The sequence below is a fragment of the Nilaparvata lugens genome, chromosome 7 (genome assembly GCF_014356525.2).
Source record: "Nilaparvata lugens isolate BPH chromosome 7, ASM1435652v1, whole genome shotgun sequence".
NCBI classification, from domain to species: domain Eukaryota; kingdom Metazoa; phylum Arthropoda; class Insecta; order Hemiptera; family Delphacidae; genus Nilaparvata; species Nilaparvata lugens.
The window spans coordinates 55,458,873-55,484,595 of record NC_052510.1 but is presented as its reverse complement, the minus strand read 5'-3'; the positions used below and the strand labels follow the sequence as shown (position 1 = coordinate 55,484,595).

Genomic DNA, 25,723 nt, shown 5'->3' with positions numbered 1-25,723 from the left:
CACTGCAACAAACCTTCAGTGGTCACTTATCACTAAAGCTGCCATATCTCACTTGATATTATTTGTTCTATTTTGAAAAATTAGATGTCAATCGATTCGTAATTAAAAAAACGTTTATCTTGTAAAATAAACATTTTTTGATTATACAAGAAATACAAATTTAAACGGATACCATTTTGTTTTATGAATTTGAAAAATTGTCATAATTAGTTTTTGTAGCTCTGTCTACTTGTCATAAATTATTGTGCAAAGTTTCACTCAAGTTAGTATGTTCAGCCATTATTTAGAAAAAAATTGCAATTGAAAAAACAAAATAGTCTGTGTAACTTTTTATAAATAACACAACAATTTTGAAAACTTGTTTTTCAAGACTATAAAAAAATCAATTATAATTATTATTAAAAAAAAAAAAAACAAATCATTGTTTTGATTTGAGCTTTTTGTTTGTTTCTTTAATAGATATATAGGCCTACTTTTGTATCATCTGAATAACATAATTTTTTCACTGCTGTAATGAAGGTTCCATCAGTAATTTAGGTTTGAAGTTTACATTTTATTTTATGTTATTCAACATTAAATTCAGATATGACATCTTGTAGGGCTATTTGATCTCATAATAGTATTATTATGATATTATCTAAGTTATGTATCATTTTTTTCTTTTGTACAGCTTGTGAATCAGATTATATCTTATTTCCTCTTGGATTTTTTTATTTTACTGAGACTTCCAGCTCTACCAAATTGTTTTTCCATAATATCCTTCTTGTAAATCAAATTTATATTATATATTTCAATGATTCAGCAAGCATTTCGTATTCCTCGTCAGTGAAAGAAAGTGAAATAAGTACTAAATGTAATTGTTATAGAAATTGCTAGAATCCTTTTGTGTCTAAATCATGGCATTTCCAGGTGTCAAAATGAATTATTATTTTTCAGTAAACAAATTTTTGTTTTGACATTTGAAAATGGCATGAGTGCTCGAAACTAGATGTGTTCATGCAAAAAAGGGTACTTGTAATTTCTGTAATGATTAAACAATTCAAGTTAACTCTATTAAAATACTTTATTAGAAAGTATCAAGTTTTATAGTTTATAAATATAATTATTCAATTCATCATTAATTTTATATTTTCCATAAAATGGACAATGGTACAGTACATATCCCGTACACGGTACTTTTACAACTATTAGGCCTACAGATATTGTGAAATACAAATCTTATGTGTGGTAAAATTATAAAACATTTTTCTAAAAAAATGAATTTAAATAGCAACAATTTTGCGACCCGGGTATCCAGTAATCGGTTTACCAGAACTCATCACGCCATTGACAGCGAAAACGCGACCGCTGTACTCAGTTGGCGGGGATACATCTTCGAAGATTCGACCTGATGTGACGTAGAGGGTGTCGAGATTTTCTCCACCGAAACACAAATTCGTCAACTGAAGTGCTGGCAACCTTATTCTCTTGAGAAGTGTGCCGCTCTCCGGATCAATTCTGATAATCTGTAAGAAATTGAGAATGGTGGCGAATTGAATTATTTCTCCAGAAACACTCAATACAGAGAAATTGTCGCCTACATATTAGTAGTTCTGTGAACAGTAGACCTCACGCAGTATTCTCATCCACAAGCACCTGATGTCAACTGTATTAAATGTTAACAAAATCAGTTCACGTTTGAATTTGTATTCCATAATTTATTAATATTTATGTTAATTTAAACAATGAATAGAATATATTTCTATTCCAGACTTTATATAATATTCATCCAGTTCCGCGATAATCTTTCCATCTAAAGAAAATTATTTTTTTTTTCATTCAAAAATATTATAATTTCTTCAGCATTATTTAGTTCATTTGGTTATTTTTAATCACCTATTAAATTAGTTTTTTCGAATGTGAGAATATTGATACTGATGGGCACGCATAATAATACCATGACTGCAAAACAAAATATTGAAACCAAAGACCTTAAAGCTGCGATTAGACCAAATTTATTAACAAAATGTTAATAACTCAATCCTTATAGATTATATTAGATTGAACATAACTTATCATATACATGTCGAACATGTGTGTTTGTCAACTTGCGTTCAATCTAATAGAATCTATAAGGATTAAGTTATTAACATTTTGTTTATAACTTTGGTGTAAACCCAGCTTAAAGATGCATACCTCTTCGAGGTCTTTGATTGAAACTATAGACCTTATACAAATACAGTAATAGACTGGCTTCTCCACACATCTGTGTAATCACTTGTCAGCTGATTTATGATGAATAATTCTATAGTCTGATTTTTACTCTAATATTGGCGTATGAAGGAGGCTCCTTTTTCCTTTTATATTATCCTTGAAATGCAAAATTTACAAAAACCTTGTATATACGTCGACGCGCAATTTAAAAAGGAACATACCTGTCAAATTTCATGAAAATCTATTACCTCTTATTTATCTCTTTCCTGTATAGGGCTACTTGTAATATAAATATAAAGAAAATAAATAGAAATCTCAGTACCCTTTTTTTTAAAAAAAATTTATCACGACATGTTTCGGTAATTTATGCCATTATCAAGTGAATTGAATTCACTTGATAATGGCATAAATGACCGAAACATGTCGTGATAAAATTTTTTTAAAAAAAGGGTACTGAGATTTTTATTTATTTTCTTTATATTTCTATTACCTCGTTTCGCCGTAAATGCGCAACATATAAACATTTAAACATTTAGAGAAATGCCAAACCGTCGACTTGAATCTTAGTCCTCACTTCGTTCGGTCAAATATAGAACTTGCAATAATTAGAGTTATAATCAGATTGATGATGGGAATAACTCATTATTGCTACCAAGGCCCGGGTGCACAAAAACCTGTTGAATTTTCAACGTTATTAACATTTACAAGCTAATCAATCAGAGAAGCTTTAATTTCAAAAGGTCTTCTCTGATTGGTTCTTGTGGTATTTTATCATGAAAATTTAACAGCTGATTATGTGTAACTGGGCCCAGTTTATTAGATTTTATCTATCTCATATACGGTAGTTAAAAAACTGTTCGTTGATAATTTACATAACTGTTCAGATAGGTTTTTATTTTATACACTTGTCAAAAATGAATCTTATTTTAATGCTGTACTGGAGGGTGAACAGTTGGAACAGGTATCATCTTTCAAGTATTTAGGAAGCATAATGGAAGAGGATATGAAATGCAACAAAGAAATCAAAGTAAGAATTGCTATGGCAAAAACAGCATTCAATAAGAAAAAGAGAATTCTTTGTAGCCAACTGGACAAGACACTAAGGAAAAGGCTAATAAAGTGCTATGTTTGGAGTGTAGCACTGTATGGTGCAGAAACTTGGACGCTGAGAAAGGAGAATAAGAGGAGGCTTGAGGCATTGGAAATGTGGATATGGAGAAGGATGGAGGGGATCAGTTGGAGGGATAAAGTTACAAACGAGGAGGTGTTGGGGAGGGAAGGAGTCTGCTGGATGTGATAAAGGGAAGAAAGAGGAGATGGCTGGGACATTGGATGAGACGGCAGTGCTTGTTGGTGGATGCCATGGAGGGGACCATTCAGGGAAGAAGAGGAAGAGGGAGAAGAAGATACAAAATGTTGTACGACATCAAGGAGGGGATGAGCTACTATGCAACGAAGCGACTGGCAGAGAATAGAAGAGAGTGGAGGGCTGCTGCCATATAGAAGGACCTGCTTACGAGCAGAAAACTACAGACAGACAGACATTTTATCTTTGATTAGGAATAGATTATAAATTTACTGCATATAATTTCCCAGATCATATATAGATTTACAAGTGATTATGTTCAAGAGAATGAAAACAAATTCTAACAAAAACCTCGAGGCATAAACGTATGAAAACAAAACTAGTACATTCAACTAAAAAATTACTTTTTCTGCTAATTGATAAATTCAAAATAAAACATGGAATACTGTAGGCCTACTATTTGAGTCATAATTATAAGTATAGCCTACTTGACATCCATAAAATTATTATACAGTAGGTATCTAACGTATATAACTTATCAAAGTTGCATTTTACTTTTTTTGTACCGGCATTAGGCTATTTGATACGATTATGATTAGGGATGTCAATCCCGGGACTGATTTCCAATCCCGGTATTTCGGGATTACCCAATATCAATCCCGGGATTGGCAGAAATCAGTTTCATGCATTTTTAACCAATTGTTCCTCCTCAATTACATGTTCAGTGACAGTGTGTGGAGATGAAAAAGGGCTCATTATAGAGGAAGAGAATATTATTGAAATGGAAAATAGTTAGGAATAATATTAGAATCAAACATTCTATTTCTATAAATGTTTTCAAGATTAGGAGTAACTTTTTTAAAAGCTGAACAGCTACTCAATTAAATCTCGTACAGCCAACTATATTTACTTCAACTAGATATTCTACTTATGATAGAGAAAGAGAAGAGATTAGGAATAATATTAGACAGAGGGTAATTAGATGGTGCTTGTTTATTTCTGATTTCTGAAGTCTTTTCAAAGTTCTGAGTGCATTTCAAGGAAATTACATCAGCACTATTGTAAATATTGCGCCGTCTAGGCTGGTATGGTGATGTGTAAACAGAAACAAATTTTGGGGCATAACAACCATTCTGAGAATGATGGGAACCGATAATGCGAAATCTATTTAGCCAGTACAGAGTAAAGTATATTATGTACTGTATATGCAACTGTAGGCTGTGCGTGTAGAATAAATTAGTCAAACACTTGGAACAATAAATTAGTTATGCAAAACTCATATTCATCACCATAAATAAATTCTATATTGAATTATTTTTGGAAAAATACGATTCACAATTTCATGTTTTCTAATCCCGGGATTGTTAGGTATCAAAAATGGACCGGGATTGACATCCCTAATTATGATATATACTATTTGATACTATGATATTAATAATTATTTTGTCAAGTCGTATTATTGATATTTTCAATTCAATACATGAAAAAATATACAAGTTGTCATTACCGTTCCGTTGAAGAACAGGGTCACCCATAATTTCTCTTCAGAATCCATTGCCAACCCAGAAGGTAAACCATTTTATTCTCTTTTGTGTTGAAAATAACTCTCCTGTTTGCTGAAAACATAAAAAATGCATTGATATAGTATTTTGTAACAGAATAAAACTGGAATAGTTAGTCTAAAACTGGCGGGCTCTAGAATAATTGACCGAACGAAGTGAGGTCTAAGATTCAAGTCGACGTTTTGGCATTTCTCTCAATGTTTAAATGTTTATAATATGTTGCGCATTTACGGCGAAACGAGGTGATAGATTTTCATGAAATTTGACAGGTATTTTCCTTTTTAAATTGCGCGTCGACGTATATACAAGGTTTTTGTAAATTTTGCATTCCAAGGATAATATAAAAGGAAAAAGGAGCCTCCTTCATACGCCAATATTAGATTAAAAATCAGACTATAGAATTATTCATCATAAATCAGCTGACAAGTGATTACACAGATGTGTGAAGAAGCCAGTCTATTACTGTATTTGTATAAGGTCTATAGTTTCAATCAAAGGCCTTGAAGAGGTATGCATCTTTAAGCTGGGTTTACACCAAAGTTATTAACAAAATGTTTATAACTCAATCCTTATAGATTCTATTAGATTGAACGCAAGTTGACAAACACACATGTTCGACATGTGTATGATAATTTATGTTCAATCTAATATAATCCATAAGGATTGAGTTATTAACATTTTGTTAATAAATTTGGTTTAATCGCAGCTTTAAGGTCTTTTGGTTTCAATATTTTGTTTTGCAGTCATGGTATTATTATGCGTGTCCATCAGTATCAATATTCTCACATTCGAAAAAACTAATTTAATAGGTGATTAAAAATAATCAAATGAACTAAATAATGCTGAAGAAATTACAATATTTTTGATTGAAAAAATTAATTTTCATTAGATGGAAAGATTATCACGGAACTGAATGAATATTATATAAATTCTGGAATAGAAATATATTTTATTCATTGTTTAAATTAACATAAATATTAATAAATTATGGAATACAAATTCAAACGTGAACTGATTTTGTTAACATTTAAAACAGTTGACATCAGGTGCTTGTGGATGAGAATACTGCGTGAGGTCTACTGTTCACAGAACTACTAGTATATAATACAGTACCGTGTATAACGTATATGAATAAGATAAATAATTGATAAAAGGAAGAAAATAACATTTAAATTATTTCAGTTGAGTTTCCTCTAGTCTGTGATGATCCAATTGTGACACTCTTACAAAAGGCCAATTGAATTTGATAATAACTTATAGTTACTATAATATCTATATAATAATCATATTTTTCATTTGTTCAATAGAGTACAGTCATATGAATCACAACTATGCAATTGGACTTTGTCATGTACAAAAAATATATTAATTTAACATAATAAAAATATAGATATAGCCTATAATGATATCATATATAATTGTCACATAAAAATTCATTTACACTATAAAAACGTCTTTCAACAAGGAACTTATAAAGATCTTTTTTGAAAGTCATGCTCTTAAAATATATATTAGTGTCACAAAATCTAATCCCAAACAGCACTTGAATTCAATTCAATTTATTTGCCATTTTATAAAATAATACAAATATTTTTATTTTTTCTACAGTGCATCCTTGAGCTATGATCATGAAACAATATAAACAGAAATAATGTGATAAAATTTGAAAACAAAGTTATTCATAAACTTTTAGTTATTTTAATGGCATTGATATAGCATAGACAATTAGTTTTTTCTCTAGCAATGAGTTGAGATTTTAAGAAAAAAGAATATATTCTGAAAATAAATAATAATGTTCTCACAATTTGTAACATTGAATATGGAGCTCTCACCTTTATTTTCAACACCTTAGACCACAGATGAGCAAGGGAACAATTCACGGATTTCATCTTTATTTATTAATTTTCTATTAACAATTTCATTTACATTGCTAAACATTTTTGTGTACATTATTTAATCACAGAATTAAAAACATGTTTTGAAAAAAATGTTAGATTTCACCATAGAGAAACAATAGCGTAAGTAGATATCCAATGGAATAGGGAATTTATGTTGCAACTTTTACTGTTATCCCAAGCCGATTACTGTCGATTATTGTCAATTTTTACTGTTTTGTTGGGGTGATAGTGTATGAACGGCACAATTTGAGAGACTACCAGCGTCACACAGCTGCATAGGAAAGAACTTCGTGAACTATCGGCTTGGGATAACAGTAAAAGTTGCGACATAAACGTCCTATACCATAGGATATCTACTTATGCTATCGTTTCTCTATGATTTCACCCAGTCATAATAATAATGTTTTATCTACTTTATGTGTTAACAAATTTCTAGATATTTTATTTATGAGAATATTGCAGTTATGATCAAATTGCCTTCTGCCTACTGAGAGTAAACTGATAATAATTTATTTACAATTATAGTGGTCGAGTATTGTAGCTGAGTGCTTAATGATTTGAGATTATCTATTTCTTTCAATAAGAAGTTTCCGTAAATTATTTACAAAGTGAAATCTCTTTCAAATTATAGTCTGCATTACTAAGGCCCGGTTGCACTAATGCCTGTTTGATGTTAATCATGATTAAATTCCACGAAAACCAGATGTTTTTCCTAGAACAAGGCTTCTCTGATTATAATCTTGTGGCATTTAATTGGGATTAAAAGTTAACAGATTGGGTGTAAGAATAGCAGTTATTAGGCCTTCTTTACTAACGCATTTATACTGAGCCTCTCGTGCATCTCCAAAAAAATATTTGAAAACAATAGATTGGAGATGAGTGATAAATAATATACTAATATTCTAATATAATTTAGAATTCCATAAAATTCTGCAATTTCCACTCACAAACGTCACCCGTGGTGTCATCGTAATCATAGGCGACCACTTCGTGCTCCCATGCGTTAGCGAAGAAAAGTTTTGTTTTGTCTGAACTCCAGGCAAGACCGTCAGGTAGTGACACGCTGGAAATTTTCACGGTTACCTCTCCCTAAAGATCTATCATGCTGACTGCACCAGCGTTGTAATCAGGTATTGGTTCATTGTTGGAATCTCTCCTGTAAGGACCGAGTGTACCTGAAAAATTTCCATATCGAGATAACTTACATAATAAGCTACGGTATCATGTCGGGCAAACTTGACGCTTTGTAGGATTGACTCTTTATAGAATTAGACCAACCTCTCATCTAGTGTAACTTACCAACTATATTACGGTAATATTAGTGATAAGTAGTAGATTACACTCTACAAATATCTGTGGGATATTTCTGTGCGAAATTCAACACTTCTAATCTAATCTGGTGGCAGAATAAGATGGATGGGGAATATGTTGAGAATGGGAGATGGAAGAGTGGTGAAATGTATATGGAAGGAGAAAATATATAACAGAAGAATAAAAGATCGACCAAGAAATAGATGGACAGATGATGTGGAACGCGATCTAAGGACGCTTGGAGTTCGTAACTGGAGGAGGCAGGCCGAGGATCGAGACAGATGGAGAGGCTATGTGAGGGAGGCCAAGGGTTGTAAAGACCTGTAGAGCTGAGGAGTAAGTAAGTAAGTAATCTAATCTGGTAGTACTTTCATTTTTAAACTCTTTCCCGCAATTTATAATCATGACTATAATATTTATTCAACCTATGTGCACTCAAATTCAACCAAATTGATTTCTTGAGATTAACTAATTGGTTACTGAAATAACTCAAACAACAAAATTCATAAACGTAATAAACAATTTGGTTGATTCGCCATATTATTGTCTTTTTACTTTCCTTGCCCTACTACCATAGGTAAGGAAAGTATTGCTTTCCAAAAAAAATTAAGGTATACCCTAATTTCAAGTTTTCTATATGTTTCAAGGTCCCCTGAGTCCAAAAACATGATTTTTGGGTGTTGGTCTGTGTGTGTGTGTGCGTGTGTGTGTATGTGTGTATGTCTGTGAACACGATAACTCCATTCCTAATCAAACGATTGACTTGAAATTTTAAACTTAAGGTCCTTATACCATGAGGATCTGACAATAAGAAATTCAATAAAATTGAATTCAAAATGGCGGAAGAAATGGCGGATAATTATTAAAAAACCATGTTTTTCACAGTTTTCTCGAAAACGGCTCTAACGATTTTCTTCAAATTTATACCATGAATAGCTATTTATAAGCCCTATCAACTGACATAAGTCTCATATCTGGGAAAATTGCAGGAGCTCCGTAATATTCTTGTGAAAAATGGCGGATAATCACTAAAAAACCATGTTATTCACGGTTTTCTCGAAAACGGCTCTAACGATTTTCTTTAAATTCATACCATGGATAGCTATTTATAAGCCCTATCAACTGACATGAGTCTCATTTCTGAGAAAATTGCAGGAGCTCCGTAATATACTTGAGAAAAATGGCGGATAATTACTAAAAAAAAACATGTTTTTCACGATTTTCTCAAAATAACTTGACCGTTTTCTTTCAAATTCATACTCTGTATAGTTATTTATCAGCTCTATTAACTGGCATGAGTCTCCTTTCTGGGAAACTAATGGGGGGTCCACCTCATCCTTGAGAAATTGACTTATAGTAACCTCCTTCTCGTGCATGAGGTAGGTAGGTAGAGCAGTTCATAAAAAGAACACATAGGTAGTCGAGATATTTCATCTGTAGAACAGCTGTTTTGACGACTTTAAAAAAATGACGACTAAAAAAAATCATCGAATTTCACAATTTACACAAAGGAAAAAGTACTCTGAAAATAATTATATATACACATATACAAAAGTCTGATCGTAGTTTCAAATATGAGCAAGGAAAGTTGTGTGAGTGTACCACACCAGATTTTTTCTTTAGGGCTACCGTACTTTTAATATAAATATAAATCTTAGTACACTTTTAAATTATTTCGTGACGACATGTTTCGGCTACTAATGCCATTTTCAAGTTTTGACAAACACGTCGTGATGAAATAATTTAAAAGGGTAGGTCTACTCATTTATATTTTTATTTACCGTACCTAATTAACAGTTTGTTTAGTATTCCTTTGACGAAATTCAAGACTGAAGCAACTTCTTCCATTATTTCATCATAAAATTTTCCATCATTTTCATTTTGTATGGCTATAATAATAAAAATACTGTACTGATATAGGAACCAAGTTGAACAAAGAAGATATTTTAAAAAATCATTATTAATATTATTATTCTCTTTTGTTTTGAAATTCAAGCTGACATGAATTTTGTAGAATTGAAATTTGGTTGACCAAATTAAAATACTATTTTATTTTTCGTGTAATGAGTCCTTTATCTTCAAGTTTTAGTCTTTAATATAACAAGCACTATTCAACCTTTTTTACTACCTCTATAGCCTATCATAGTATGGGCTTTGACTTCCTCCACAAGATTATTCATTCACGCTCAAAGCCTCTCTGTCTTTAGTCAATCTTCTCCAAACTCTATAACTCATCCTTAAATGATCCTTATTAACCCATCCTTCCATCTATGGGCCTTCCATCTCTGCAATCACTACCTATTCTTGATACATCACCGTGTACTATGAAACTTACCTATCCATAAACGGCCCATTGGATCGGCTCTTCCATTGTGGGTGTAAAGTGTTGCATTGTCAGTCACATTTCTAATAAAATCCAGCTGGTCAGAACTTTCACTCTCGCCATCCCAAGTCAATTTCATCACTGTATTTTTCACACTTACAACAAATGTGTTCATCTCATTTTCAAAGGGAATGATTACACTAACTCTAGCATGTTCTGCAAAATAAGACAGAAATATATTATTAGGTAGCCTGTAGTACCTTATCAGTCATAATAGATTTTTTTTTTTAATTAACATTTAAGCTAGGTTTACACTATGTAGCAGAGCTACATGTAGCTCAGCTATATAGCTCTGCTACAGGTTGAAAAAGTGACACTGGAGATCTGCTTTATAGCAATTTTAAGCCTATTTTCTCAGCTATATAGCAGAAAATGAGCTATCCAAAATTTTCGGTAAACATAAAAGAGATTCTGCTACATGTCAATTTTTACTTTCCTTGTCCAATTACCATAAGTAAGGAAAGTATTGCTTTCCGAAAAAATTAAGGTACCCCAATTTCCAAATTTCTATACGTTTCAAGGTCCCCTGAGTCCAAAAAAGTGGTTTTTGCATGTCGTGTTTAAATACAAAGAAAAAAGTGTGTTAATACATCGCAGCTCGGAATGGCTCAGGAAACCATCACGTTTTTATATCATTCCTCAATCTATCACATTGCATGAATGCCATGTCATTAATGATTGAATGACAGTATTGTTTCATTGAGTGCCATCGCCCAGGACTTGATGTTTTACTGGGGGCCACATTAGTTTACCCAAATTATTCACATTATTTCTCATTCAAAATGGTATTATTACTAGGTAATATCATTATAGTATAGCGATATATTCTATTAATCTATTCAAACGCAACAAAGCCTTTTATGAAAATTTAGTATTATATAGCCCCTCATTTAATTTCTCATCACTCAGTCCTTTTCTGGTCCATCCTTGATTTTCAATTAATCACTCTATTTTTTACTTCAATAATAATTCAAGAAAGTAGGCATATATATATGTATTATATATATATATATATATATATATATATATATATATATATATATATATATATATATATATCAATAAACGTATATTATGATTTACGATCGCATATTATGCTAGTATGATATGCACTCAAACTAAAAAACCAAGAATAATCACATATCATTTTTTTTATCATAGTAGGAAGTAGGACAATGCTTTAAATCACCAAAAAATAGTAGGTAATACATTTTAAAATATTTTGTTTTTGCTAGGTACTCATTTTCTTTAGTATCTTGTAAATAATTAATATTATAATCGTGCACTTTTACAGCACTACTCACGGTTTGCTTGTTTGACGGACGCGTTTCGTGGCACTATAATGTGACGGTAAAAAATAATGTGCCTCTCGTGGCACTGAGAGTACTGTTGTAAAAGTGCAAGATTAATATTAATTATTTACAAGATATTTATACCAACATTTCAAGTAGGATGAAGACAAAAGAAGAAATTTTCTTTAGTATTTAACGAAGCAGATTTTGCTCAGTTCCATGAATAATACCAGTTGAACCCTAACTCATATAAAATCAGAATAAGTTGAACAAAAAAGAGACACTCACCATCTTAGCCACGGCTATAAAATGTTTGAATGAAGAAAAGAGTTGTAGCCTAAACTGGATCAAAATGATGAAATTATGGTGTATTGCAGAAATGTTACTAGTTTATTTCACAGATTGACTGAGTAATCTTGACTCTTTATTGTTCAGTCACTGTAATTGGACTAGGCCTATATGTCTAATAAGTTTTCAGTATTAGAGTGTAGTATGCTCGGTGAGAAATTATCATAAATTACATTAATAACTTATGTAGTAACACGTTTGGACAGAGAGCAATGCTGTATGACAATGTTATAACATTCAAGGACATTAACGTTCTGATAGTTTCGAGTCTTGAAAATGTGTAATGTAAAAATGTTAGTTTTAAATTGAAACAAATGTTTCTTTAGGAAGTGGATAATTCAAAATTAACAATATATAATAAAATTTAGGAAAACATATTCTACGTTTGAAATTTTTTCAGCGGTATAATATTGAGCGAAGAATCGCACTATCTATTCAAGATAAGTTGCTTATAGAGCTGCTGCAAGCAACATTATAAGTTGCTGCAAGATATGCAGCTTCAAACATATACAATTTGCAAATTTTCAAAAAGCTATATCTAATGAACGGTAAGGAATATTGCAAATCAGATTCCAGATTCGTGTTCCCCGCATCAAAGATCATATACAGTACTGTAAGGGCACGAAGTTTGAGCGATTTTTATTTTCACAAAAAAAATAAGAAAATCCATGGAACAACCATCGTGAAACAGTAAAAAAGTACTATCTCAGATTTGACTGAAATTTGCAACATAGATGAAGCTCTTTACCTGAGAAATGTCGGACTAAATTTGGCACCCCAAGCTACTATACAAGATGAGTTATGCAGCTTCAAACATAAAATTTTCAAACGGCCATATTTAATGAACGGTAAGTAATTTTGCTAATCGGATTCCAGATTGGTGTTCCTCGCATCAAAGAGCATAAGGTCACGAAGTTTGAGCGATTTTCATTTTCACTAAAAATGAGGAAAACCATTGACTTATAACAAACATAGTGAAACAGTAAAAAAGTACTGTCTCAGATTTGGCTGAAATTTGCACCATAGATGAAGCTTTACCTGAGAAATGTCGGAGCCAAATATGGCACCCCCAGCTGCATGAGTACTTGCATATTATTTATTTGAAGATCAATCCTAAAAGGTTTTTGTGATAATAGGAAAAGATCCATTTCCATTGTAGTGAAAATTCATCAGCTACTACTATAGAGATTATCTTTAAAACTGTAATAATTCCTTATAAATAATTATCATTAATCATTCCCATTCAACCAATGTCGGTCAAATTTTAACCGTGATTGAGTTCACGAGAACCAATCAGAGGAGGTATTTTTTATAAGATTCTCTGATTGGTTCTCGTGGAATTAACCATAGTTAAAATTTAATCGGCTTTTGTCCAACCGGGACTTGGAGTTACAAGTGAGTCTCACTGTTGTCTTGCAGCCACTCTGCTACTACAACACAAGAATTGTTTGTAATAAGTGCAGTTTCAAGTTATACAAAAAGTTACATAATTAAAAACAAGGACAGGTACATCTGGAGTACTGAAAATTTTTCAAATTAATATTTATTTAAAAAGTTTTATAAAAATTGATTAATAAAAACATAACATGCTTTCTCATTGATACAATCCATATTGCTCCATAGATTTTGTTGATAATTTAGGACGTGTTAGAATAATCAATGGCTGGTAAAGTAAAAATGAAGAAAATATTATCCGTTGCAGAACAACAAGAATAGAATCTCAAGAACACAAGAATAGAAAATAATCACATCTTCATAAGTAGAGTAACCTTTAGTCAACTTGAATGGCTTTTCTTATGATTATTCAAAACATCTTTTCGGGAGAACCTTTTTTTGCAGATCGAACACTTGAAAGGTGTTTCACTTGTGTGGATTCTATTATGTATATTCAAAGATCCCTTTTGAGAAAAACCTTTATTGCAGATTGTACATTTATATGGCCTTTCTCCTGAATGTATTATCTCATGACGAATCAAATTAGCCTTCCGAGAGAAATCTTGACTGCAACTTGAACACTTATATGGTTTTTCTCCAGTGTGAGTTCTCTCATGAAAAGTCAAATGACCCCGTACCGAGAACCCTTTATTACAGGTTGAACATCTATATGGTCTTTCTCCTGTGTGGGTTCTATTATGTACTTTCAAATCTTTCATTCCAGAGAAACCTTTATTGCAGATTGAACATTTATATGGTCTTTCACCTGTATGGATTCTATTGTGATAGGTCAAATGTTCTTTTCGAGAGAAGCATTTATTGCAAGTTGAACATCTATATGGTTTTTCACCTGTATGGGTTCTATTGTGATAGGTCAAAAGTCCTTTTCGAGAGAAACATTTATTGCAAGTTGAACATCTATATGGTTTTTCTCCTGTGGGATGGATTTTATCATGTTTAATCAAGCGTGCCTTCTGAGAGAATCTCAGATTATCAAATGTTGTACAATTTTGAGGCCTTCTCCTTCTCCTTCTATCAATGTAATCTGGATCATCAACGTCTTCTTCTTCTTCTTCTTCTTCTTCATCATTATCTTCATCTTCATCTTCTATTCCCTCTTTCTCATCCTTTTCCTCTTCTTTATGTATTTCATCTTCACCTTCTTCCCAATAATCATCAATTTCTTCATCTTTTATTATTAATTCTTCATGAACTGTTCCATTATCTACTCTTGAAAATGAAAATGAAAATGAAATTTATTCTCCTTTTTCTTATACAAACAAAAAATTACAATATTTTATCTTAGAATTAAACTGACAGCAATTGTTTATAGGCGCTGCCAGTATCATATATTATAATTACATATTTCGAATATTATATAGTTGCTATTTCAAAAAGTCTAAGCAAAGTATTTTCGGCCATTGCGGTACAAATGTGCATATAATGTGCAAGAACAGCTATAAAAATTTATTTAGAAAAACAAAGCAGAAGCGCAGTGTTGAATTTTGTAATATTAAAACAATACTATAACTTAATAAGAAAAATATGAGCTAAGTGGAAATATAAATCACAAAGTACAAAAAGTTTGGGAATTTATGGAGTATAAATACATGGCATTGTACCGGTAGCTGAAACAGTGTATGATTTTCAGGATAGAATTGAAAAAAAGTTTTCTATATCTTGATATTGGAATAGCCAGTCTTTAATTATTGTTGAGAATTCTTTCCAAGTTCTAGTTCTTCTACCAGCATGTGGTATAGCGTTGAAGAGTTTTGGGCCTAGGTATACAAAAGATTTAGAAAAGAAGCTAAAATTTATTCTTGGTAGTCTTGATACCAGGTCAAGTCTTCTTCTTTCAGAAAAGCTGGGCCTGAAAAATCCATCGTTTCCACTTCGCATAAAGAAAATTCTTAAGACTTTGAAAACAAAAAGATGGCGAATTGGGAGAATACGTAATCTCTTGTATAAAGGAAACGAATTCTCTCTTCGATTTTTGAATAGTATTAGTCTGATGAAATGTTTTTGCAATTTGTGTAGTGGACTAAAGTGCACTTTTGCAGCTCCACCCCAACATACAATGCCGTATTCTAATTTTGAATTTATTAAGGCATAATATACTGTGCGTAGTGTGTTTGTATCACACAGCTCTCTCAAGTGATAGAATTTACAAAGATAGGTATTGATACTTTTCTTGAGATTAGATATATGTGTTTTCCAATTTAAGGCTGAATCAATAAAAATACCAAGGTATTTAATCTCTTCGACCTGCTCTATAGGAGGACATTGGCATAATAAGTCATATGTACAGTTATTTAGATGGAAAATAATAGGTTGATTGTGAATTTTTGGTGCGCGCAAAGAGAAATTAATAAATTTGGTTTTTTCGACATTGATTGCTAATCTATTTCTAAGATACCATTGTTGAAGAAATTTACAGTCATGGTTTACTCTATTGTACAGTTCATCCCATGATTTCCCTGAACTAACTAATACCGTGTCATCTGCATAACAAAATATTTTTCCATTTAAATTGGCATCACATAGGTCGTTTACAAAAATTATAAAGAGAATAGAAGAAAGAACTGATCCCTGTGGAAGTCCTGAAGTTACTGTTGAAAAAGAACTTTCAACTTTAAAAGCGGCATCTTCAAACATTTCAAAATTTCCACCCACCCTCGAATCATGAACTTTTCCTTTTTCCATTTCTATTACTCTTACATTGTTGCCCTCTTTTTGTCCTGCTTCCTCTTCATTGTCAATTTTTTCACGCTTCATTACCAATTCGCTTTCTTGCAAAAATGCATGTTCTACTTTCACTCTCACGTCTTCAGCTGTCACATCACTTTTCTCCAGTTTAACATCAACATTTTCATCGAATTTTTCTCTCTTTACTTTCACTACATCTTGTTTCGATTCTTCTGCATTAGTTTTCCAAACTTCCGTTTTTATTTCTTTACTTTCTCCATATTCTGTTACTCCAACGTCTCTTAGCTCTTCCTCGTTGATAGGAAATTCTAGAAAAAAAACAGAACACAATAATTATAAAACAAGAACTGATCATATATAATAAATGTTGAATGAAAAAGACTAAGAAATTGTCAAAAAACATAGATTTATTGATACTTAGAAAGACCGGTTTCGGTTATTACACCATTGTCAATCTCTGATAAACCTGATGATTAATAAATGAATGATTAGAAGAGAGAGCAAGTATATTCATTAGTTTATATATTGATTCATAATATTTATACTGATTCATATTTAGTTCATATATTGATACTTCAAAGTTAAATACTATCATATTTCAATCTTCTCTATTGGAAAACATGTTTTAATATCAGTGGAAAGGTACTCGAAAAATGTAATACTCATTCAGTAAGGCTATAGAGGAAATACAGGTCGCACATAAGTCAGTTGACAAAGAGATATTAATAATTTGATTGAATGGTATGAGATGTTGTAATATTTCTCAAGAATTGAAAGAATTCTTTCTTTAATTAAAGTGGTATTGACAATACCAACATCTTATTCTTTCAAAGGGATATTAGATTAAAATTGCTAGCGTCAACTGACTTATGGGCCACTCTATATATAGCATAAGACGAAATCCCATGGTTTACGTTCAAAATTTAACTGTTAACTCAAGCCGATAGTCCTATTAGTTCTACTATATTTTTCTTGAAGCTATGTGACGCTGATATAGTGAGGTCCACGTAATAATTAGCAGTGGAGGAAGATAGGAGAACAACGTTGCCGATTCTATGCCTTGTCACTGCATTCCAGAATATAGCTGATTCTGGTATATCTTATACTAACTGTTCATTCTTGTTTAGAATAATCAATTGTATTTCGTAAATATCTTTCCATTCGTAAGAGAAATATATTTTTCGATGATTTAGTAATAAATTTTCATAATTGAGATTGAAGGTTTTGCTAATCTATATATATAAAAGCGAAATGGCACTCACTCACTGACTGACTCACTCACTCACTCGCAGAACTAAAAATCTACCGGACCAAAAACGTTCAAATTTGGTAGGTATGTTCGGTTGGCCCTTTAGAGGCGCACTAAGAACGGATTTGGAAAAGTTTCCAAAGATACGCCCAAAAGTAGCATTTTTCCAGCGTTTTTAGCGTTTTCTCAGCTTTATCGAGAACAAATGAACAGAAAATGTTCAAATTTAGTATAGAAGCTCAGCTAGGGTGTAATAATGTTATGTTAGAAGGAATTTGCTATAACGTCAAAGATACGCCCAAAATTAGCGGTTTTTGCGTTTTCTCAGTTCTTTCATCAAGTAATAGACAGAAAATGTTCAAATTTGATACAGAGGTTTAGCTAGGGTCTAAAAATTTTGTGATGGGGTGACTTTAATATTTCATCAAAGATATGCCCAAAATCAGCGTTTTTCTCAGCTTTTCTGCGTTTTCTCAGTACTTTGACTTTCTGATGGAATGAAGCATGCTCAAATGAAAAATCCAGGCGAGCGAAGCGAGCCCGCTGATCCCATTTTTGGGCGATCCAGTCGGGGGCCCAGGGGGCGGAGCCCCCTGGCTAGACGGATACGGCGAGCGAAGCGATCCTGACGGCTAGTCAATAATATCTCTACATTGTTAAAAAACGATCTGGCAACATTTCGGGGGTGTAAAAGGTTAGGGATCTCCTTTGTCGAATGATAGACAAGGGTAGAAACAACAATGTTTGGACAATTAGAAACTAAATTAGGAAATTGAAGAAGTTTTGGGCAATAGAATATTTTTTCTTTTCTTTTTTATTGTATTGTTTTGCTAACCTAATAAATAAATGTTAATCAAATATTGCCATTATAACGTGAACCTCACTATATAGTCTCTCATACGGGTCTGTTCGTAAACTCTATATTAAATATTTTCCAGCTTCTTCCCTCTCACACACAACCTTCAACCACAATTATTTCCAAATTTTAGTTCATTACTAATTACTCTGAATGCTCATTGTACTAATTAATTATTTTTTTTACTCTACATCTTCAATTTATGCCAATCAGTTATTGTTATACTTCATACAGAAATAAAAAAAATAAATAACCTCAATTATTCCCAGACCACTTTGATCTCAAAGGCACTAGGAAGATGGGAAGATCTAGGAAGAAATGGGAAAACTTTATCGCCCAAGATCTTGTAGAGAAGGGACTAACACCAAACGAAGCCCATAACCGAGACTCATGGAAGAGATTGACCCGAAAAGCCGACCCCACCTCAGTGGGAAAAGGCTGAGAAGAAGAAAAGTTATTGTCTGTTCTGTCTTGGAAGAAGGGATGAAATGGGGTGGGGAGGTCGAGTACAGGGTTGTATTGACCTTCTATTATAGAAGTAACAAAATAATAATTGTGTTGATGATATTGCAGTTTGACAAACATAACTCAATCATATCTATGATAAACAACAAGTGAAAAGTCTATAGAAATGAAAATTTCTGGAAAATAATCTTTGAATTTTAAATTTTATGGCTCAAGTGTTGAAAATATTGTACATAACAAAAGTTGTGGATATTTGAATGGAAAAGATTAAGAAATTGTCAAAAACCACAGATTCATTGATACTTAGAAAGACCGGTTTCGGTTATTACACCATTGTCAATCTCTGATAAACTAGTTTAGACTAAGAAATTGTCAAAAACCACAGATTTATTGATACTTTATCAGAGATTGACAATGGTGTAATAACCGAGACCGGTCTTACTAAGTATCAATAAATATGTGGTTTTTGACAATTTCTAAGTCTTTTTCATTCAATATGAATAATTACCACAATATCAACTTCTTAACTACACAAAAAATTGTGGATATTTACTCAAATTACAGTTTTTATTGAAAATATTTTTTTTCGCAGTGTATAGTTTATACTTACTTTATATCTACTAATTCATTCATTCAGAATTACGCAACTTACAGAAAAGTACCACAGGCTTATAAGCCCAAAACGGTTCCAATTCTAATTTATACAACAGTCAAAATATAGCTAGGTTATGTGTCACTTCAACATTCTTCAATTACACACTCAATTTACAATTTCAAAACACACATCTTCATTCAACAGCTCACATTTTTTCGTAGAAAAATATAAAAAGTTAATTATGGCAGATATTTTTCAACATGGCGGCAGGAGCACAAGGTTTATCGCCGAGACCTTTAGTAGGCCTATGTTTTCGGCATCAAAAGAACTTCATGTGCGCCAAATCTTGCGATGGTAGCATTTTTTTCATTTTATTTTCAAAAATGATTTTCTAAAATGAAGATGTAAGTCCATGATCATTGATCATGCTGCCATTTTCAATCATTATTGATGGAGCTTAGTGTTTTCTTATGACTAGAGCGTAGAGCCTCGAATCATTGTCCGCTAGTGGGGATGTTCGACGATTAGCCCTACTTCCATCTATCAACTTCAAATTTATAACACATATTCTTTGAACTATTATCCTCAAAGAGAACGAAGGAGTGAATGAATTTCGTTGGCCAACGAACACGATCTGTATTATGGTTCAAAAAATATATGTTAAAAATCTGATATTGATTGATGAATAGCACATTAAAAAGTTATATCGTCGAACATACAAACTCACAAACGTCACCAAATTGAGCCTAAAAAGTGGAACTTGCTAAGCTTATTGAAAAATGATTTCTACTTCAAAATATAACGTATATATTTGTTGAAACAAAAAAAATGACTTTGTCACTAAAAATGATCAGTTATTAGAGAAAGGACAGAGAATGATTGATTTAATATTTGAAGTTCTCTCGGAATCAGGATTTTCCAAACAATTGTCTCATATAAAACTTAGTTCCAGACTTTATTTACTGGTCACAAGTCTTGAATCGTTGGATAAACACTTTTAATTATCTTGTAAATGTTATCATAGGTAATAATAATTATTATTATTCACCGTCACCCTTTCCATTCCAGTTGATAAAATTTGTCAAAATATCACCTTGTTGAATGCCTAGAGTCTACTAAATAGAATCTTTCATGTATATTGTGTTCAATTGAATAAAATTATTGATTATTGATTAAAATCCTTCTTATAGATATTCAAAGTGCACAAGAGAAACTAACTTATTTAAAAGGTCAATAAAAACAAAAGTACTCTAGATATTGTTTCAATCTTTCTTTTACATGAGAATACAATATCTCAATTTTTTTCATGAAGTCTTGAAAATGACATCAGACCAATGGCGACCCCACATTGTGCATACACTGATGAAGTCGATTTTTGAAATTTCGTTGCAGTATATCAATAGGTATGTTTGTAGCGAATGTTGTTCTTGAGGTGTACTGTGATCCATGGTCGATCGACATGAACCAGGGATTTCAAATAACCCCATAAAAAATCGCATTGAGGAAACGTTTGTGGAAATGAGCCTTGTCACTAAAAAAATGACCACGTCTTCAGGCAGGTTGACAATCAATCAAATCAAGTTTTATTCAATGACATCACTTACATAACAAATTCCATTATACAAATGATATTACAGATCATTGAATACAATACTGTTCGCTTAAGAAAAATCAGCATATCACATGCATTTTGACGCGTTCAGTCAATTCTTGAACAACAGCCAATTTATACGGATAAAGTTGAAAGTATTCATGGGAAATTCTTCGAACAGTGGAGTCAGAAATCGTCATAGCAGCTGCGTGTTTGCGAGCTGAACGCCGGGGAGAACGCACAACTGACTACCTCACTCTTTTGATATTTTCTGGAGTTCTGATGGTTCGTTGAAGTCCATTTCTGGGTTTACACACCCCTGAAATGAGTTAACCCACGACAGAATCGAAAATGGCCAGGAACGAGTCTGTGGGGAGGAAATTAAAATCGAGCGCGGAAGGTGATTGACCATTAAAAAAGAAGCTCTCAACTGCGAAGTCCCGCTGCTCTCTAGACCAGAGCATGATTGCTATATTTACTTGAGGGAGGGTAAACTTGAGAACTTCCCCCTCCAGATGCGCCCCCTCCTGCCCCTCTACACGACCAATTCAACGCACGGGAATTTTTTCAAATAAGTAAATTTCTCTGGCGCACCTTGTACTTCCAGTTTTGCTACAAAATTTGTTCAATGGTCCAAATAAAATTTGATGCAATTCGATAGAGATACAACTAATGAGAACTAACCTTTTTTAATGATAGCCCTATGAGGGTTCTGCTCACTAATCTCAGCTGCCTGAGGATAGAAGAATACCTGAATTAGAAAATATCAAATAAAATTGATTGCCAAATCAATAGAAATTTACAAAACTAAAAAAAATCAGTTTCATACATTGAGAAGTTCACAAACAAAATTACAAAAGCTTTCATTAAAACCAAATGGTAATATAATATTTAATATTGTTGTTGCTAGCAAAACAATAAGCTGCAACGCGCTAGCAACGAGCATTTGAATAAGCTGAAAATACGTAAAAATCTAAATAATGAAACTAGGAACCATAATTTAAAAATATGAAACTGTAAAATAAGAAAAAGATAAGGATATATGACATCACATTGATATTGATTAGAGTGTATTAATGCACTGAGAAGAAAAAATATTTTCTCTTTGTGGTTGTTGGTTGATTACTAGTTTAAATAAATAAAAAGGACTCCAACACAAGCTGGTATATAGAACCTAGTCAAGTTTGAAACATGTTGATTGGGTAACTTTATTCAAGTGAATTAGCTTCAGACAAATGTTTTTTCTAGGTTGAATGTTTTTATTTATGTTATCACAAGGATGTATAGTTGATATATTTCTACAATTTAGTTTTGAATATAAGTGTAATAGACCCAAAATAATAATATATGCAATATCGTGATAAGTAATAAAAGAATTAAATAAGTGTGAGATCACTAGAATAAGTTTTACATATCGTACTAAATTAAGGTGATTCATTTCAGAGTAGGCTACCACAAGCCTACTGTTTATTGTTTTGAAGGGACGGATTCAAGGATCCAAAGGTTCAAAGAACCCCACACGTCAACCGAAGCTTATTGTGTTCCCAAGTAGTATGTTAGTAAGGCAAACCAATACCTATGTCCTTTACAAGAACCAGGAGTTTTTCCCTATGCTAACATCTCATTCATCACCTGGTTGCTTGTCACAATCTAGTGTGATATGCTTGGCAGTCTCTTCAGACTGATTAGTCATCGTGACCTACGTGAGTTCCACTCCTGGCCTTTTTGTTGGTCCTTCCGCTGAGAGAGGGGACGTCAAACTGCCTCTAGGGCGCCCGGCGCCCGGCCACCCTCGACTCAGCCTTTTGACCCACAGTGCATAGGTTAGCTCTGAGTACTAAAACCAAATTTGTTCGTTTCTCTTTGAGATCAAAGCCCATCCTGCAGGTTCCGGTACTATTCAAGTGTGGTGTCTGCCTATCTAATCATAATGAATTCTGTACATCTTGTGTAAAGATAGATCAAGTGCAAAATATCAAATATCTTAATTTAGAGCTTGATGAAAACTGCAATTGGAAGGTTCACATCCAATCACTCAAGACGCACATGAATATGATGCTTCGTAAATTTTATTTATTGAAATTCATTTGCCCTAGAAAAATTCTGAGATCTGTTTATTTCGCTATTGTAAATAGCAAGCTGCAATATGGGCTAAGCTGTTGGGGGGGGGTGCATATAAAACAAATTTAAACTCTATACTTATTGCACAAAAAAGATTGATTAGAATGATGACATCATTACATAGGAGAACTCATTCATTTCCCTACTTCCAGGCCTTGGATATATTGCCTTTTTAAGGCATTTATATATTTTCAGGGTCTTGAGAATATTCTTTTTAATAAGTGGTCAGATTACAGGGAATGCCTTAGTTTTCTCAAACAGATTGAGAGACAGAAATTTGGTTGTTCTTGCAAACCCTACATGTGAAGCCTTCAAACGGTTTTACGATTACAGTGCTCCAAATTCGTTTAATAAGTTACCTCTACATATTACATCCACGGGCTCACTGATAACATTTTTGAAGAAATTGAAACACTTTTTATTCAATTTTGATTTTGATGAGATTGAGGAGTTCTTTTTCACGTGAATTCTTTTTTTACATTCTTTTGAGAATTTCTACTATTGCTTCCCAGGGTTCTAACAATTTTTCTGTCTCAGGATTTTTATTTTTTTCCATTAATATATTATGACTTTAGTTCATATATTAATATATAAATGTATATGTCCTCAAATTCTTCTTTATTTATTTTCCTAGGATTGTATTATACTTTTTGGTTTCTATAAATAACTTCTGTAATGTTCACTCCTTTCAATTCATTTTCTGTGAATAGACAAAGATTTTCTGTTAAATTTTTTTTCGAGGCTTCTGTCTCTTGCAAAGGTCAAATAGTTTAATTTTCAGAGTAGGTAACTTCAACTCAGCTAATAGCTTATGAACCTTATACCTTAATCATAACTCTGACGCTACTTAATGTTTTTGTTAGTTTTTGATTATTTTCATTTATATAAATAGAATTAGAAGATGATATTTTATTATGTATTTTAGTTTTTTATTTTTTGAAAATTATTGTACTGATTTGTTAAGTTCATTTACTTTTGTTTGTAAATGAATAAATTTTTGTTTGTTATGAATAAATTTCAATTTCAATTTGTGCCTGAAGTTTCATCCATCTTTGGTCTCTTGGGTTTCTCTTTTTGCGCCTCCGAAACTCTGCAGGGTCAAAAGCCTTATCTCTCCCAAGAAATAAATTATTATACAATGGTCACGCTTACTTAATGTAGAGGTCAGTTAATTTCCGAGAAATGTTTGTGAAATATGTATATTGTTTTTGTGGTGAAAATCTAATTCATAATTCATTATTAAATAAAAATATTGAACCTTATTTTACTCACCAGTTGCTGGTACCCTAGATGTTCCAGCCGAATAAGTCTGACTATCGGGACTGCAAGGATGGCTCCTGGAATAGAAAAAAACGTTATAGACTATTTGTAAGTTGGTAACAACCTCTAGGACTTTTCAAAAACTTTTATTTCTCTTCCTCACATGGATCCAGTAACTTTGTTTGACTCAAACAAATTTTTCCTAGCACCATTGGATTTGTTTAACAGTTTAAAAATGAGTTATTTATCTAAAAAGACACTCTCCTGTTTGATGGGTTTTGTGATATTGCTAAAAAAACTATGAAAAGTGTATTGGAAACGAGACGGGGCCCTCGAAAACAATAGATGAACAGATAGAAATTTTAGTGACTTTTTAGCGGTTGGTCGCCTATTGCGTTATTAAATTTCGACATTTTCGTTGCATACTTTCGTTCCATAGTTATGGTTACTGTAGTTTATGTGTGAATGAATACTCCTACGAATTACTTAATAAATACAACTCTTAATAATATAACTTGATATAATATTATTATTAATGAAACAAAAGTTTCCCATTCACAGGAATTTAGGCCCATCGCAACCCACGAAAAGCAACCTACGCTGTGGGACGTTTTGTAAACCATTGCTCGGCTTCTCCAGACATCTGTGTAATGATAATAATACATGCAATGAATAATCCACTTGTCAGGTAATTGATTATGAATGATTCAATAGCAATGGTTTACAAAACATCCCACGTCATGGGTTGCTTTTCGTGGATTAGCGTGGGTCTACTTTGCGGCGGGCCATATTGGTGGACCATTCTGGTTAGCCTACCTAAAGGCACTATCAGCTGTGAACCAGCGGTAGCCTACAATGATTGGATAAACACGCACATTACTATTGATGATAAGTTAGTACAAATTTAGTTAAACTACCACATTAAATGTAAATAATGAAACATCGATATTGATGAGATTTATATTGTGGACTTACATTTTCGCTTCAGCTGCTTGTCAGCATTCGAACCCTCGAGGCTCGTGTTGGCTCTCAAGCAAAGCCATGTAAAAATACGTACGCTCTCGCATTTTTTTATCATAACATTTCGAAATTTTTTTTCGAAGCTCTCTATCTTTAATGAGTACTGAGTTACAAGTTGTCGAAAATGAGTAAA

At 32.5% G+C, this 25,723-nt stretch overlaps 1 protein-coding gene across 5 annotated transcripts in view; it reads right to left on the bottom strand.

The window, feature by feature from the left end:
• Nucleotides 1–138: 138 nt before the first annotated feature.
• LOC111053282 (zinc finger protein 184-like) overlaps nt 139–25,723 on the bottom strand; it is a 32,822-nt gene continuing 7,237 nt past the window's right edge. Inside the window, exons 3-7 of one of the 5 annotated variants that reach the window (XM_039433205.1) lie at nt 24,583–24,647; nt 21,874–21,940; nt 16,351–16,741; nt 14,646–14,957; nt 13,807–14,561 (exon numbers count right to left, since the gene is read on the bottom strand). In XM_039433205.1, coding sequence (XP_039289139.1) covers nt 14,069–14,561; nt 14,646–14,957; nt 16,351–16,741; nt 21,874–21,940; nt 24,583–24,647 — 1,328 coding nt within the window. In that variant the 3' untranslated portion in view covers nt 13,807–14,068. Of the gene's footprint in view, nt 1,506–5,006; nt 5,116–7,906; nt 8,135–10,605; nt 10,810–13,806; nt 14,958–16,350; nt 16,742–21,873; nt 21,941–24,582; nt 24,648–25,723 lie in introns of those variants that run through there. The other 4 variants (XR_005571861.1, XM_039433203.1, XM_039433204.1 and 1 more) reach the window with 4 other exon arrangements.